The sequence below is a fragment of the Euprymna scolopes genome, chromosome 28 (genome assembly GCF_053919585.1).
Source record: "Euprymna scolopes isolate OS-2025 chromosome 28, ASM5391958v1, whole genome shotgun sequence".
NCBI classification, from domain to species: domain Eukaryota; kingdom Metazoa; phylum Mollusca; class Cephalopoda; order Sepiida; family Sepiolidae; genus Euprymna; species Euprymna scolopes.
This window is the reverse complement of record NC_136509.1, coordinates 59,735,669-59,753,991: the sequence shown is the minus strand read 5'-3', so window position 1 is coordinate 59,753,991 and position 18,323 is coordinate 59,735,669. Positions and strand designations below refer to the sequence as shown.

Genomic DNA, 18,323 nt, shown 5'->3' with positions numbered 1-18,323 from the left:
AAATTCCATAAATTTGTTGATTTCTATTTTCGAGGTTGAAGGTGTTAATTCCATAGGTCGTTTATACTACGCTGGAGCAGGTTGTAAAAATATCTTTCGCTTAATAAGTAGAAAAAAAAATAACGAAATAAAAAGCTTCCTAATTGTAGTTTGATGTGTTTTCTTTTAAAATTTCAAGAATATTGATATAGATTTTGAGGGTTTGTATTACTATACACATAGATTCGAAAAAGTTGTCAAAAAACAAATATATAACAAATAAATGTTATCAAAAGCAAGTTACTTTTCTACATAACTGGATAATTTTTTAGTGTTTTTATTTAATGTAACATGTTTATTCAGCTTGAAAACAGTGTTTACCGATGTTTTGGAAAATTTAAAATGGCGCCCGACTCTTGAAACGGTAAGTTTGGGGAAAAGAGTTAAAAATAAAAAAGTAGACAAAATACTGCTAGAAACTCGCTCAGTATATGTTACCGTGACATGTGACATAGGCTGACATATATTCGGTGAGTTTTTAACAGTATTTTGTATAGTTTTTTTTATTTTTAACTCCTTTTCTCAAACTTACCGCGTGAAAGAGAGTCGGGCCGGGCGCCATTTTTAATTTTCCAATACATCGGTAAACACTGTACGTTTTTCGAGCTGAATAAACATGTTACATTAAATAAAAACACTAGAAAATTATCCAGTTAGGTAGAAAAGTAACTTATCTTGCCTTTGATAACATTTATTTGTTATATATTTGTTTTTTGACAACTTTTTCGAATCTATGTATAAACGAGATTTTGATACTTATTTTGATTTTGAAAAAAAACATTTGTGACTGTTCGCAGTAAAACATTGTTTTAATTCGCTGTTCAAAACTAATTTAAAGAATAAAAGTGCATGCAATCTACAAAAGTTTATTTTGTTTTTTTAACCATGTTTTTAAATTTGACGAGAAATGTGAGAAATTGCAACAGATTCAATGAATGTCCGCGTATTCAATCACCGCGAGCGGATATTTTGTCAACACGGTTTTTTAACAAATAAGAAATAATATTTTTATTATGTTTGAAACAACTTTAATAGTTTATTTTGGAAGTATATTCCATAAATAAAATAAAAAACCTACTTTAAAAACAGAAATTACGATTTTTTTATATTTTATTTGCAGTTTTGTCTTAGGGGTGTCAAATTTGCAATGGCGATTTTTCCCAAAGATTCTGACACTGTTACAGATTCATAATGCCGAATTGGTTGGGATTGTTGTTATTATACATTCTGAAAACCGAATAGTTCTAAACTAATGTTATTCTGATAACAAAATAGCTCTAATTAAACATATAAGAACATTTATATTCATATTTTCATGTTTTTCTTAATTCGTTCTTGAATAAAAATTAAAGAACGCATGTTGTTTATACACTATGCTGTGCTATGGCTGATTCTACAGGCTGGAGCTGCTGCTGCTAGTACTTCATTTGACCAAATTCGAGAAATAGAAACAATTTTTTTTTCGGGTAGGTCCTTTTAAATTATCAATTACCACGGTCCTACTCAACATAAAATAATACTTTTAATTGATAAAGATAGTAAAAAGATTGATTTACTTACTACTGGGTGTCCGAAGAATTTTTTTTTCAAAATGTTCGATACTCGTCATATTAAAGGTTTATTTTTAACACGACAAAAAAAGAAATGGTCAAAAATATTTCGGACACTTGACAGTATTAAGATTAACACCTCTTCTGATTGGTTTCCAAATTTCATGACGAAATTCTTCATACAATCACGGTACGGACCTTTAGAAAACAGAGGGGGTCATTACAAAACCTTACCAATAACGCCATTTTATGACGTTCACATTTTTATCACTTTATTTGCTTAAAACTCTTAAAATATATAATGTACATTCATATTTATTAATTCATTTGAAAGTATATTCATTTCCGAACAAAACAGTAGTAATTTGAAGACTTGAAGTGCTTTGGTTTAAAAAATATGACTATTTTAGTAGAACTACCTTGAAATCTGTGATTATCCAAAGCGTTTTTTCGTCCGTGTGTATTACTAGTAAAAAAGCCAATATCAATATATAAACAACAATGGTGACCCTTTGTTTAATCCAGCACTATTTGATCAATTAACATGCTATCAGAAATAATCCCCCTTGTGCAACCAGATGAGGCTGTCAGAAGATGACTCGTTGATACAAATGCACCTACATTAACACCTTTCTGTGTTTGTTTGTTTTTTTTTTAATTATTTGCACAACTAAGTCATCTTCTGCAAAGCCCAAAACAAAAACAAGTCCTCTTCCCCTCCCCGCCCCCCTTTTTTCTACACCCACCCCCACTTCCTTACTAGTTTTCTAACTTAAAACATACCAACCAATAATACTATAATCCTTTCCAAAACTCAATCATCTTCTGCAGGGCCGAGAATGAAAACAATAAAATCCATCACAAGAACACAAAACCAAGCATTATGATTCATGAAGGAAGTAATTAAAAACAACCAAATCAAAATCTATGAATAAAACTTTTGAAGAAATAAACAACTTGAAGCATAAAAGTTTTTTTCCAATTGACCAGATGTTACTAAGCTGGGTGGAGCATCAGAATATGCCGACTGACCACCTGTAGAGGATAAATGTCCCTTAATGGGGCTACCTGTTGGCCGTAAGTAGCAACCCGTAATGTCTTGGCCCAGGATCCTGGTCATTAAACAGTCCATGACCTTGGGGGGGGGGGGGAGTTGTGGCCTTTCAACACACCACTTCGGTTAGACTGGAGCTCGGAGAGACCCAATCCGATCAATCGGCTAGTCAAGCCAACCAAGTAAGTGTAAGAAAGCGGTGGCAAGGGTCACTCAATTGCTGAGATAAAACCACACAACTGTTCCCTATTCAATGTTTCTATTAAACTTGGAAAATTAAACTAAAGGAGGAATCAGAAAATGATGGCACAAACTCAACCGATTGAGTATGTCTTTTTTGTATCCTAGGGATGAAAAGGCGATGGGCTTCCCACCCAACATCTCCCACATTTGGGCGCCGAGGAAGGTGGGGAGTAAATAGATGAAATTACCAAATATACATGGAAATTGGAAAACTACTAAAAAAAAAAAAAATTTAATCAATAATGCTAAAATTAAAAGAACACAGAATCCATATCAATGGAATTTATAGAAAAGAAAAATTTCCCAAGATTTCTAGTAATAGAAATCTTAGAACGGAAAAAAAGTCAGTGGACTGTCACCATTCCTAATTGAAAAAGTTACTACACAAAATTTGCATGCCAAAAACGGTAAAAAAAAAAAAATTTTTTTAAAATGAAAAATTGCAATCTTCTGATCAAAGTAAATATGCTCAAAATCTCTTAAAAATGAAAAACTTCCACGTTTACCAATGTAGGGTATTTGACCATAAAAACTGAAACACGTCAAAAGGCATCATGGAACTAACCTTTGCAAAATCCAAACTAACCAGGAACTAACCTTCGCAAAATCCGACAAAATCCAAACCGCTTTAAAAAAACAATTGACCACACCCGAAAAAAAAAAAGAAATGGTCAGACTATATCCACAAATATGTACACCTGACTTTTAATACCCTCACAATCCCACAGAAACTTAAAATCAGATACATAATTGGAAAAGTTGAACCTTATAAAAGTTGAACCCTTTAAGATGCTTCAAGTGCCATAAATTTGAGCATCATAAAGAAACCAGTAGAGGGTACAGAACATGCGGAAAATGTAACATAAAAGAACCTAATCATACAGAGGACTAATGCCCAAACAAATTAAAATGTCCAAACTGTCATGAAAATCACCTGGTTTATTCCAGAATTTGCAAGATTTTTAAAAAAGAAAAAGAAATTGTGGAGGTGAAATACAAAACATTTCCTTCCCAGATGTAAATTCCCTCCAAAAAACAAATGCTTATTATGCAGAAATTGCCCCAAAATCAAGCCAAACAAACTACCAAGATTCCCTCAACAAATTAATTCGGGGCTCAAAGATCTAATTGAAATCCTAAAAAAGACCCCAAAAGAAATCAACATGAATCAAATAATGCCTACTACAATACCCAGAAATGATTCAAACAAGAAACAAATCCAAAACAAACAAACCAGAACCAGATCTAACTAAACAAAAACTACAAATAAACCCACAAATTCCCCTCTCCAATAGCTTTAAAAGATTGGAGATAAACTTTGAGGAGCAGAATACCAACAATAAGAAAAGTCTTTCAATCCCCCACAAGAGTTCTAATATAAAAACAGATAACCATAAACAAAAAAAAAAAACAAAAACTCTACAAAAACATCCGAACAGACAAGAACAATAAGTGGGGAAAAATTCCTTGAAAAAAAAAACAGCCCCACAAAAACCAAACCAACCTTTAAAAACAGAGATAAATCAAGCATAAAAACTAACAAGTCAATTGAATGCAAAGAACCAGAAGCCATGGAAACAGAAACCAAATCCACCAATGGTAAAAAGCTCACAAGTACACAAATGCACATGAAATGGTCCAATGACTTGAAGAATTAATTTAAAACTTTGGAAACAATGGAAATAGATGACAGAACCTCCCTAATCAAATAGTAGAAAAAAAACAAAAAACATTCTCAATAACACAAAAAGGAAATCAAATACATAAAAATTAAACTATTGCCAACAAAATAATCCGATAGAATTGTAGAGGTATAAAAGCCAACCGGAATGAATTACTTCTACTAATATCCGATCTATGCCCTACATTAATATGCCTACAAAATACCTTTTTAAAACCATTTAAAAATCTCAATCTCCATAGCTTCACTGAACAACAAATAACCCAATAGCGCTTCTGGAGAAACATCCATTCTCATTAACATTATTTGGCTTTGTGATATGTTTTTACACATCACAAAGCCAAATAAATCTACAAACTAACTTACAGGCAATTGCCATCACAGCCACCCTATATAGAACGGTCACAATCTGCTACCACCTACCTCCAAACGTAAAAATAGAAAAACTTATCAACCAACTCCCTCAATCCTTATTATTAGGCAACTTTAACAGTCATAATAGTTGGGGATGCTCAGACACAGACAGAAAAGGAATCATTATAAAAAATATTATCAACAACAACAAAAATACAACCTTTATTCACTCTGCTACAAACTTATACTCAGCAATTGACCTCTCTATAAGTGATCCTAGTATCTTTATGGATTACAACTGGACAGTGCATGAGGACACCTGTGAAAGTGACTACTTCCTAGTAACATTAGAACACTTTGGTCCTGAAATAACCTCAGAAATTCCTTGCTAGAACCTTAAAAAAGCTAACTGGAATAAATTAAAATTATTATGCACACACAAACTCCTACCAGGGAAACATGAGAAAGATCCGATTACTCACTTTACAGAGACCATCTTAATAGCTGAGGAATGCATACCTAAATAAAAGTATAATTGGCCCTGGTTAAATGATGACTGCAAAAGGCTATCAGGCTATGACATGCTGCATTAGGAAAATTCAACAACCAACCAACTACTCAGAATTTAAACAACTTTAAATTATGCAGAGCTAAAGCATGCCAAACAATAAAAGAAGCCAAATGGGAATCATGGAAGAATTTTGTGTCCAAATTCAATAATAACATCAAAGACATAACCATATGGAATATGATTCAGAAAATATCAGGAAAAAACACCAGTTCCTCTCTCAACCACCTCTGTATAAACAATAACAAAATAACCCAAAAAAAAGAACATGGCTAAATGTCTTGCAGATACTATTGCAAATAAGTCATCCAAAAATTGCGATAAAAAATTCCACACTATTAAACAGGAATCAGATAAAAACAAACTGAACCTCAAAAGTAATAATGAGGAAGAATACAACAAACCTTTTACCATCCATGAATCAAAGGATTCATTAAAAAAAAGCCAATAACCTGGCTGAGAGACCAGATGAGATTACAAATGGATTCCTAAAACAACTACCAGATGAACCATTAAAATATTTACTTTCCATTCTTAATGACATCTGGATCAATGGCCATCTTCCAGCTATATGGAAACAAGCTACAGTCATTCTCATACCCAAACCAGGAAAGGATGCATCTGACCCCTCCAATTATCGCCCCATATCACTAACAAGTTGTGTGTGTGTGTAAGACAACTGAGAAAATGGTAAATGCGAGACTAATTTGGTTTCTTGAAACTAATAAAATAATAACCAATTTTCCATGCAGCTTCCAAAAACATTGGAGCACTACAGATCATTTAATTCGATTAGAAACTTTTATTAGAAATTCATTTATACAAAAAAACATATGACTGCTATTTTCTTGGATCTTAAAAAGGCTTATGATACCACATGGAGGTATGGTATCATGAAAGATCTCAAAGCTGGAATGAAAGGAAGACAACACATCTTCAACAATAGACTATTCGATGTCCGTGTAGAAACCTGCATCTCTGACATCAAGGAACAGGAAACGGGAATCCCACAGGGAATTATTTTGTCGGTAGCATTATTTAGCCTAAAAATAAATATCGTTGGATGCATAAACCAAGGCATGGATTGTTCTATATATGTTGATGATTTCCTAATTTCATACAGCTCAAGATATATCCATCTAATTGAGCGTCAATTGACAAAATAATAAAAATGGATAACTAAGAACGGATTCAAATTTGTCATGTATAAAACAAAATGCATGTACTTTTGTCAGCTTAGAAAACTGCACCCAGATCCTCTTTTAAAACTAGATGATACCCAGATTCCTGTTGCAGATGAACCCTATATAGAACATATGTAACAAAACTCATGCGAGTCATTACCCACACAGATTGAGGAGTAGACAAGCCCTATTAAAGTTATATAGATCATTAGTGTGATCAAAACTAGATTATGGCAGTTTCATTTATGGTGCTACCAGAAAGTCATACATAAAGACATTAGACACCGTTCAACATCAGGACCTCAGGCTTGCACTGGACGCCTTCCAAACTTCCTCCATCAATATGCCAACGAACACCCATTATCAATTCGATGCAACAAACTAGCCTTACTAGTGTAATGTATAACACATTCGTGGAAGGGAATAACTACACTAGAGAAGGAAGGCACTTTGTTTTCATCAACTGACTACGAGTATGTATTGATAAAAGAATAATTATAAAAATGCCAAAATTGCCCACTCGGGAATGCTGATCACACTGTGATAATGATAGACATTTCTCTAAACTCCTGACCCCAAGTTGAAGAGCTATTGCTCAAAACGACAGGGTACTACAATAAGGCTGACTGGGATGCAATTAGAGATCACATCAGAGACACCCCATGGGGAAATATCTTTTCTCTTTCAGCAGAACAGTGTGCAAATGAGACTACTGAATGGTTCAAAGCAGCAATTGAAGCACATGGAAGTTCTACAATAAAACCCATTTTCCTCAATGGTTAACTTCTACATGCGCAGCTGCCGTTGCTCAGAGGCAACATGCATACCATAGATTTATCCGGCATAAGTTCTGTATAAACAGACAAAAGTATATAGAAGCTAGAAATAATTGCAAGAAAGAAGTAGCAACAGCTAAGAGTAAATATACTGAAATCACTAGGAAACGCATTGAAGCGTAAAAATTAGGAACTCGTGATTTCTGGAAAATCTACAATAGTGTAGTAAATAATGGGCAATCGACAATACCCCCACTATTTAAACAATCATGAGGTTGTTTGCACAACAACTGAGAAAGCTAACATGCTCCCCGTCAGTTTGCAAGCCACTTTCTTCCTAATTTTTTCTCTATAGCAGGTACATGGTGAAAACTAATGAGCACATATCTAAGGTAATGGCCGAAACCTTAGAGGAAGACCTTCAGTCTATAATGGAATGGGGTCAAAAATGGATGGTAACATTTAACACTGCCAAGACAAAACTCGTTTCCTTTAATAATTACATAAAACCTTACCAACCACCAATAGCTATGGTTAGCGATACTTTACCTGAGAGCACTTTGTTCAAGCTCCTTGGCTCAACGTTCACAGGAAACATGAGTTGGAATAGATACATTGAGATTATTGCTAAGGCTGCTGCAAAGAAGGTGGGCTCTCTCGATCATGCTAGAAAGTTACTTACGCTTTGTTCTCTTATTGCAGTCTTACTAAAAATTGAAACTCCTTAACATTACCTATCATGTCTTATTACTCGTGTTTTAAACTTTTTTTTTTGTTAAATACGTCTGGTATTATCCTAAAGTAGCCTTTAAATAAGATGCCCCCAATCTAAAAACATAAGCTGACAAGTTGCATTATTGAAATGTAATTATAAGTTTAATCTCGAAGGTTCTATCGCTAGGAACCAAAAGCAAAAAAAAAAAAAAAAAAACCTCCACGGATTAATATGGGAGGAGAGACTATCGTCAAATTCTATTCTGAACTGGGAATGGACAAAGGACTTATACTTAGTAGATAAAAATAAGTCCCTCTTACCGTTTTTTTTTCTTTTTTTTTTTTTTTTTTTTTTTTTTTAATGGAGAGTAGATAATGCAGTGGATGTGTTATCGGCAGCTCCAGTAACTCTCGCTTCTCCTTTTTTGTCCCTCAGTTCTCATTTCTAATGAGTGATGTTTCTGACAAAGGGTGAAGAAAAAGCTGCTTCCCAGGTTGGTAGTACTTCGTGAACAGTAGTCTGAGATGTCGGAAATTTTCTGTCTCTATGTCTATCCTTGCGGCCATGTCACTAGTAAGGGTGCTGGAGGTAAACGTTTTCATCTGGGCTGACGTTAACCGCCTGATAGTCAGGGACCCGAACCTTGGAATAACCACTAAGGAGGCTGTCCTATCAGCAGGTGCAAAGTACTGGGGCTGCTGTATTGCCATTTGGTGAATGGATTCTGGACCATGCAGTAGTCTCTGGTGGGGCCTCTCGATGCCATACTAGTGGGTTACGGCTTTACCTTATCATGTGCTACAAAAAAAAAAAAAAAATTCCTGTCTTTCCTCTCTTACTTTCCCTCTCTGTTCTGCTCTAACCAAGTATGCTGACCTGTTCCACAAACCCCAAAATCCTCAACAGGAAATATCTCAAAAAAGAAAACACGAATAAATCTAGAACCCCATCCTCCTACGTAGTCCCCTACTACCATATCTCCTTCTCCAACATCAGGGGTCTACGTTCTAACCTTCCAGAGGTTGAAACCCAATTACAGGAGACAAAACCTGACATATTCTTTCTAAGCGAAACTGGAATAGGGCCGACCACCTCCCTAGATGAGTTCATAATTAAAGGATACTCTAACCTAACATCTAAATCTGACCCCCAAGATCGCCACAGGCATGGAATATGTGCCTACATTAAAGATGGCTTCCCATGTGGCAGGGATATCTCCAGAGAAGACCCTAATCTACCTTATATGTGCTTCCGGATTGCACTTGCTTACACCACCGCATTTATATTTGCCCTCTATCGCCCCCACAACAGTGGAGTTACTGCCTTTAAGAGTATATCAGAAAAAATTGACCACATCCTGTCTGCTCATCCCTCGGCTAACATTCACATTTGCAGTGACTTCAATGTCCATAATGTGGAATGGCTGAGCCACTCAAAGACTGATGAGGAGGGGAGGTTCTGTCATGATTTTGCCATTGCCTATGACCTCACTCAGATTGTCCGCGAGCCCACCCGTGTGCCCGATAGTACCGGTCAGTTCGCAAGCCTCTTAGACCTTTTTCTATCCACTTCCCCTGAGCTATGCTCATGTTCCGTTCTATCTCCTCTGCGATCCTCTGACCACTGCGTCGTATCAGTTAAGATAAAAATGAAATATAATAAATCTACAGACGTACCTCTCCACCGTACTGTATACCGATACTCTATGGCAGACTGGGATAGCTTCCATACATTCATATCTGATCTCCCTCTCCATTCCATGTTTAAAAAGGATGTGTCCTCTATAGTATCAGATCTGACCGAATGCTTACTTGTAGACATAGGCCAATTCATACCATCCAAAAAATTCCAACAAAAACCTAACAGCCAGCCATGGTTCTCCCCCAAATGTGCTGCTACCATCGCACACAGAAATCACTTTTTCCATAGCTACCAACGTAATAGATGCACTGAAACTAAAGCTGCTTTCAGAACTGCCAGCAACCACTGTAAAAGAGTAATAAAAAATGCAAGAGAACTATATGCGCAATCCGTTAAGTCCAAAGTAGCTGAGCAGCGGCTTGGTTCCCACCAGTTCTGGCAAATAGCAAATAGGATCTTGAACAGAAACGTGCGCTCTATCCCAACCATTATCAATGGACCAGAGATCATCTCGACAGCATCCGACAAGGCCAAACTATTTGCCAAGAACTTTGCGGCAAATTCTACCCTGTGTGACGAAGGCCATCAACTCCCCATATTCCCTCCTATAACAGACAACACGCTATGCAACATACAAATATCTGTGCGTGAGGTCGCCAAGCTAATCAAGAACCTTGACTCCAGTAAAGCAACTGGTCCCGACGGTATTCCAATTATAGTGTTAAAAAAATTACAACCAGAACTTGCCCCCATACTTTCCAAACTGTTTAAGCGTTGCCTTAAGGAGAAGTGCTTTCCAACACCCTGGAAAGCCTCATCAGTAAACCCTGTATTTAAGAATTCAGGTGATAAGTCATCCCCCTCTCAGTACAGACCAATAAGTCTCCTGTGTGTCATGAGTAAGTTGCTGGAATCCACAATAAATAGAAAAGTAGTCAACCACCTCAGCAAAAATAACCTTAGCGACACGCAATATGGTTTCCGCTCTGCTAGATCTACAGCAGATGTGCTAATGGTTATATCTCATAGGATTAGTGAACCTCTCGACAAAGGCTTAATTTCTAGGGCAATTGCTCTCGACATATCAAAGGCCTTCGATAAGGTTTGGTATAAAGGCCTACTACACAAGATTTCCAGTTACGGTATAACTGAAAATGTTTTCTCTATCATTAAGTCATTTCTCTCAGATAGGCTCATAAGAGTAGTTGTTGATAGGAAGAAATCAGAGGCCCACAGTATTAATGCTGGAGTCCCTCAGGGGTCCATACTGGGCCCAACTCTCTTCCTGATCTACATCAATGATCTCCCAAAACACATACTAAAATCTTTCGTTGACATCTATGCTGATGACACAACCATCTATGGCAACACATCAAAGGCTGTAAATGATGATGTTCTCTCTGATTCTCTCTCCTCTGATCTTGAGCGTGTGGTACAGTGGGGAAAGAGGTGGCTGGTTACCTTTAATGCATCTAAGACCAAGCTCCTATCTCTACATCATAAACGCTCTGATCCCCATCTGGCATCAATTGAAATGGATGGCTCTCATCTAAGGGAGGCCCCAGGATTTGATAAGCTCCTGGGTTTGACCTTTACACCTGATCTTAAATGGAACACATACATCAAGTCTGTGGCCAAGGTCGCTGGGGAAAATGGTGGGATCCTTCTACCGCTCCAGAAGATATCTCACTAATGATGCAATTCTCTATCTATATAAGAGCCAAGTACGTCCAAAGATGAAGTACTGCTGCCACATCTGGGCGGGGGCTGCAAAAAACAGCCTATCCTGCCTTGACGGAGTACAAAATAGACTCTGTGGCTTGGTGGGGGATGCCCTTTTCTCTACCCTGCAACCTCTTTCCCACAGAAGAGACGTAGCGAGCCTGTCATTGTTCTATCGTTATTTCCATGGCAGGTGCTCGTCTGAGCTCCATTCTCTGGTCCCCCTCGCCAATCTTTCTCAAAAAACATCCGACTAGCTGAAACCACCGTCAATAATTTTCCCCACTCCCTATCTGTGCCTAAATCAAAACGTAGATTCCATGAACAAAGCTTCTTTCTTAGAACTGCACGCCTGTGGAACTCTGTTCCGCTTGCCTGTTTCCCTCCTGACTTCAACCTGGATGTCTTCAAGTCCAACACAAACAAATTCCTGATGAACCGCCCCCCCCCCAAGTAATGACACCTTACCAATTCTCCAATACTATTGCTACACTATCCCTTTGATTACTGTACACACAATAACCCTTATCCCTGAGTGGCCATTGGGCCTTGATAAGTGGTGAACTCCATGTAAAAAAAAAAAAAAAAAAAGTATCCTGTACCTCTACAAAGCCACTATTCGTCCATGTATGGACTACTGCTGTCATATTTGGGCTGGTGCATCTGCTACTAGTCTCTCACTCCTGGATAGAGTTCAAAAGAGAGTAGCCAACCTAATAGGTCCTGAACTGTCATCTAAACTTCAGCCCTTGTCCCACCGACATAATGTTGCATCCCTCTGCCTGTTTTACATGATGGATGCTCTGACGGTCTACAAGCCTTCATACCCCCCGACAAGCAGCGAAGTTCCACCCCTACAGAGTTGAGATCCCTAGATGTAAGAAAGCCTTTTACTCTAATAGCAGGACTCTGCAGGACTTTGGAATTCTCTTCCGGTTTCCTGCTTCCCCAACTGTACTGACTGTAATGTAAACAGACATCTTGCTACTAAACTCCCTACATAGTACCCCTGCAACTTAGGCCTCTACAACTATGTCTGTGTCATCGTTATATAAAGTCTGTGTCATCAACTGACAGCAGCAGCTGGTGAGAGAGGAAGCCAGGGTGTCTCATGAACTATCCTTTCTTCTTATGTCACCGCCGCTAACATCTCCTTCTTCGCCCTAGCAGCAGCAGCTTGCTAGTATGCAACACCAGTATACACTCCTACAATCCACCCTGCCAAAACTGCTTTTCTTTTGTTTGCACCAGACCTAACATCTACAAGTTAATGCGCAATAAGGATATAGCGACAAGGACAATTTTAACCCTCCTTTCTTTCAGGCTTCGATACTTCTTAAAAACAAAGGATATTACTAATTTTCTTTTATTTCCAGCACACCCTGACAATAAGAGACATTAATAATTTCCTTTTATTTCCGGAACAGCCTAACAACAAGAGACAATTTTTAACCATTTCATTTTTTTTAAATAAATATTTAAACTTAATATTCTTATCTGTCTTTCTTGCTACCATACACTCATTTGTTGTTATAATTGTCGACATCGTTGAAATATAACATTTATAACGGCAATATAGCAATTGGTATTGAGATTGCTAATAACAATATTACAATATGAAATGAACATCCTAACTCTTTCGTCTCCTGTAAACTTGTATGAAATGACAAATTTTGGCTATAAAATCATATAAGGATTGATCTCCAATCTTATCCCCAACGCCTCACAATGTAACCAAGAATTAAAAAAAAAATTTTATGAAAATATTTGCGGCCTAAAAAAACTTTTCCTTTTTTTTTGTGTGTGATTGATTGTCCTCTTTGTTTCTTTGTAGCTTGAAGATATTGAGGTTAGTGTTGGTGACCATGTCCAACGAGTAATGAAACCCAATTTTAGTGCCTCCTGGGAAGAAGTTGGTGTGACCAATGAATTAGAAGACACTTTTGTTTTGTCCTCTGTCAAAACACTTGAAGGTAGAACAATTATTTTTTTTAATATAAGATATTTTATCTTAATTAGTGGTGTGGCAATTAATCGGAATCATTAATCGTATGAATCGTGTATTTGGGGGGAATCGGAATCGCATTTTTAAAAAATATCTTAGATTTACGATTCTTTCATTACAATTTTCTTATATTTTTAAGTTGAACTGTTTGTTTGAAGTGAGATTAATGCTGTCAAATATTTATAATAACGTCGGTACATCTACACGTTATCGCCGAAACTAGAAACGCCATTTTATTTCACACACCTGTTGTTGAAATTCAAGGGAGAAATCTGTATTTTAAACTATGAACGAAGTATGAAAAAAAGTAAATAAAGAAAGTGAAAGAGAACATATATCCGTAATTATTTAATTGAAAATGTTTCGATTTAATTAATGAAAACGGAAAGTTTTTCATGAAATATATATATATATACATACATACATATATATATATATATATATATTTTTTTTTTTTTTTTTATTAAAAACAGAAAATGAAAAGGACATATTCATAATTGTCTAAACTGGGCGGGTGCCATTTGAAAACCAAAACGTTTACTGTATAAAAATTTATCAAAATATAATTGTAAAAACATTTATTGAAAAGTTTGTGTAAGAAAATATAATTTTAATAAAACAATTTTGTAATGAAAGCAACATTGGATTTTTTATAAAGTTGATTATTTTGTTTTTTTTTTCTTTCGAACAAATAAATAATTTTAATGAAACATTGTTTTGAATTAAAGCAACTTTGAAGGGTCAACAACAAATTAATTTAAATGAAACCGAAAAATCATCATCTAGTTTAATTTTATTTATTTCATGCTTCGGTCATAGTTTAAAATACTGATGTCTTCCTTGGATTTCAACGACAGGTGCGTGAAATAAAATGGCGTCTCCAGTTTTGGTGATAAAGTGTAGAAGTACCAAAACGTCATAGAACTTTTCATAACATATTTAATATGATGTACAAGAATTTTATTAACTACTTTAAAGGTAATCTTTATTTATCTTAAATGAGTTTTCTTATTCCATCACATACAGAGGCGTTGTCTGTTTCGAAACTTCGAGGCTCATGATTAGTTATGTTTGCACTTGTACTGAAACTTTAGGGGTCGCAAGGTAGCCTTGTTTTCATTTGTGAGCGAAGTTTATGTATAAAACAACCTAACTACGTCAAGTCCATTTGATGAATACTTAGAGCAAAAATATTTTACAATGCTCTCATTGTGAGTAAATCATGTTAAAAATCAGTGGTTTTTCCAACTGGTAACTAAAAAAAAATAAATTTAAAAAAAAAAGGGCGCTTATCTTTTGGCAAGTTTTTTTTTTTTACTGTCCAGCAGACGAGCCTCATTCTGAAAAATCTGAACAGTTAGGTCACCTGAACTTTGCTATTCAAAAAAATCTGTTTTCCTAGGCAAGATAAGTGAATGTAAAACATTGACTTATCTTGCCTTTATTTTCACTTGTTCGTTATGTTTCACTTCTTCATTATGTTTACAGTAATAAATGTTCAAAATTTCTTTGAATTTTTTTTTTCTCTCTTTAATTCTTGGAATTTTAAAAAAAAATTTGTTTTAACTTGTAGCTCAACTTTATTTTATATTTCACCATTTCGTTTTTTTGTAATAAATGCTTCTCTACATTAAAAATCGACCTTGTGTCTAACTCTACTCTCATGGGGAGGCAAGTAAATAGGAAGTAATATGGCGTCCGAAAAATGTTTTTCGACCTTAATAAAAGCATTAAAATACATTTAAACCCTGAAGAATTTCCGCCATGCACCCTTGTTGTTCTAAATTAACTAGTCACTACTTGTGTTTCAAACTTTAAAAAAAAAACAAAAAAAAAAAGTGCTTTAAAATAGTAAAAACACTAAAGCTTTTTCATTTTGGAAGAGAGGTTTATCCCAAAGAACCAGCTATGTAAACACTGCAATATTTTTCAATAATTATTTTTAAAAAAAAATTCTTTACAAGTAAAATTAAGAAATTAATTTAAAAAATATAGTTTATATCCATCTTCATTCAAAAGGGTTACTTTTCGGTAGCTTCACCGGTTGTTAACCTAAATTTTCAGAATGTCAGAACGGGGCTTGTCTGTAGGACCTACTTATCTCAACTTCACCAAATTACCAAAAATTTAAAAACAAACCCTTTTTTTATATAGAAATAAAGAGTTAAATTAAGACATTAAAGAAGAATAAACATTAAAGGATAAGTATATAATTATATAATAAAAATAGATATAGAAATAAACAAATTTATTTAGATTTAAAAAATAACGTTATTATTATTAAAAATATTTTTTTTAAAGTTAAACAAATAAGAATAATTTGAAACAATTGAATATAAAAGGCTAAAAATGTAATCAAAGATTTAGTTATTTTTAAATTTCATTTAGAAATAAGAATATTCTAGAAAGTGGAATAAATATCAGTTAGCGATTGAAGCTGCAAAAAAAAATAATTTTAAAGAGTTATCGAAGATAAAGAGAAAATAAAACAAAAAAGATGAATATCAAAAGATAAACAAAACATGTTATTCCCCTTGAAATTTGATGCTATTGTATTTTTGTTGAATTAATAATAACTTACATTTTTTTAATATTTTTTTTAATATATAAAATAACTCCTGAAATTGATTGTTTTTAATTTCATGATGAATGTTTAATTCAAATTTGTACTTATAAGCATTAATTCTATAAAACCACAAAAATTTAAACCTTTGTCTTATTTCATGATTAAGAAATCGAACCCATCTATTCCCTGCAACATTTTGAAATTTGGAAAGAATTTTTTAAATATGTAAAATTTTTGGCTTAGTGATATTGTCTATGCAAACAATTATCAACAACACAATATTATCTAGGCAAACAATTATCGACAACAACACAATATTGTCTATGCAAACAACTAACAATATTGTCTATGCAAACAATTAACGATATTGTCTATGCAAACAATTAACAATATTGTCTATAAAAACAACAATATTGTCTATGCCAACAATCAACAATATTGCCTATGCCAACAATTTACAATGTTGCCTATGCCAACAATAAACAATGTTGCCTATGCCAACAATTAACGATATTGTGTATGCCAACAATTAACGATATTGTGTATGCCAACAATTAACGATATTGTGTATGCCAACAATTAACGATATTGTGTATGCCAACAATTAACGATATTGCCTATGCCAACAATTAACGATATTGCCTATGCCAACAATTAACGATATTGCCTATGCCAACAATTAACGATATTGTGTATGCCAACAATTAACGATATTGTGTATGCCAACAATTAACGATATTGTGTATGCCAACAATTAACGATATTGTGTATGCCAACAATTAACGATATTGTGTATGCCAACAATTAACGATATTGTGTATGCCAACAATTAACGATATTGTGTATGCCAACAATTAACGATATTGTGTATGCCAACAATTAACGATATTGTGTATGCCAACAATTAACGATATTGTGTATGCCAACAATTAACGATATTGTGTATGCCAACAATTAACGTTATTGTCTATGCCAACAATTAACGATATTGTCTATGCCAACAATTAACGATATTGTCTATGCCAACAATTAACGATATTGTCTATGCCAACAATTAATGATATAGTCTATGCCAACATTTAACAACAGCAATATTGTCTATGCTAACAATTATCACCAGCAATATTGTCTATGCCAACAATTATCAACAGCAATATTGTCTATGCCAACAATTATCAACAGCAATATTGTCTATGCCAACAATTATCAACAGCAATATTGTCTATTCCAACAATTATCAACAGCAATATTGTCTATTCCAACAATTATCAACAGCAATATTGTCTATTCCAACAATTATCAACAGCAATATTGTCTATGCCAACAATTATCAAAAACAATATTGTCTATGCGAACAATTAAGAATATTGTCTATGCGAACAATTAAGAATATTGTCTATGCGAACAATTAAGAATATTGTCTATGCGAACAATTAAGAATATTGTCTATGCGAACAATTAACAATGTTGTCTATGGCAACAATTATCAACAGCAATATTGTCTATGGCAACAATTATCAACAGCAATATTGTCTATGGCAACAATTATCAACAGCAATATTGTCTATGGCAACAATTATCAACAGCAATATTGTCTATGGCAACAATTATCAACAGCAATATTGTCTATGGCAACAATTATCAACAGCAATATTGTCTATGGCAACAATTATCAACAGCAATATTGTCTATGGCAACAATTATCAACAGCAATATTGTCTATGGCAACAATTATCAACAGCAATATTGTCTATGGCAACAATTATCAACAGCAATGTTGTCTATGGCAACAATTATCAACAGCAATGTTGTCTATGGCAACAATTATCAAGAGCAATGTTGTCTATGGCAACAATTATCAAGAGCAATGTTGTCTATGGCAACAATTATCAAGAGCAATGTTGTCTATGGCAACAATTATCAAGAGCAATGTTGTCTATGGCAACAATTATCAAGAGCAATGTTGTCTATGGCAACAATTATCAAGAGCAATGTTGTCTATGGCAACAATTATCAAGAGCAATATTGTCTATGGCAACAATTATCAAGAGCAATATTGTCTATGGCAACAATTATCAAGAGCAATATTGTCTATGGCAACAATTATCAAGAGCAATATTGTCTATGGCAACAATTATCAAGAGCAATATTGTCTATGGCAACAATTATCAAGAGCAATATTGTCTATGGCAACAATTATCAAGAGCAATATTGTCTATGGCAAC

At 34.7% G+C, this 18,323-nt stretch overlaps 1 protein-coding gene across 5 annotated transcripts in view; it reads left to right on the top strand.

The window, feature by feature from the left end:
• LOC145249669 (coatomer subunit gamma-2-like) overlaps window positions 1–18,323 on the top strand; it is a 344,043-nt gene that overhangs the window by 317,430 nt on the left and 8,290 nt on the right. For all 5 annotated transcript variants that reach the window (XM_080111454.1, XM_080111455.1, XM_080111456.1 and 2 more), the window contains one exon: window positions 13,362–13,500. In XM_080111454.1, the coding sequence (XP_079967580.1) occupies window positions 13,362–13,500 (139 nt within the window). The remainder of the gene's footprint in view (window positions 1–13,361; window positions 13,501–18,323) is intronic.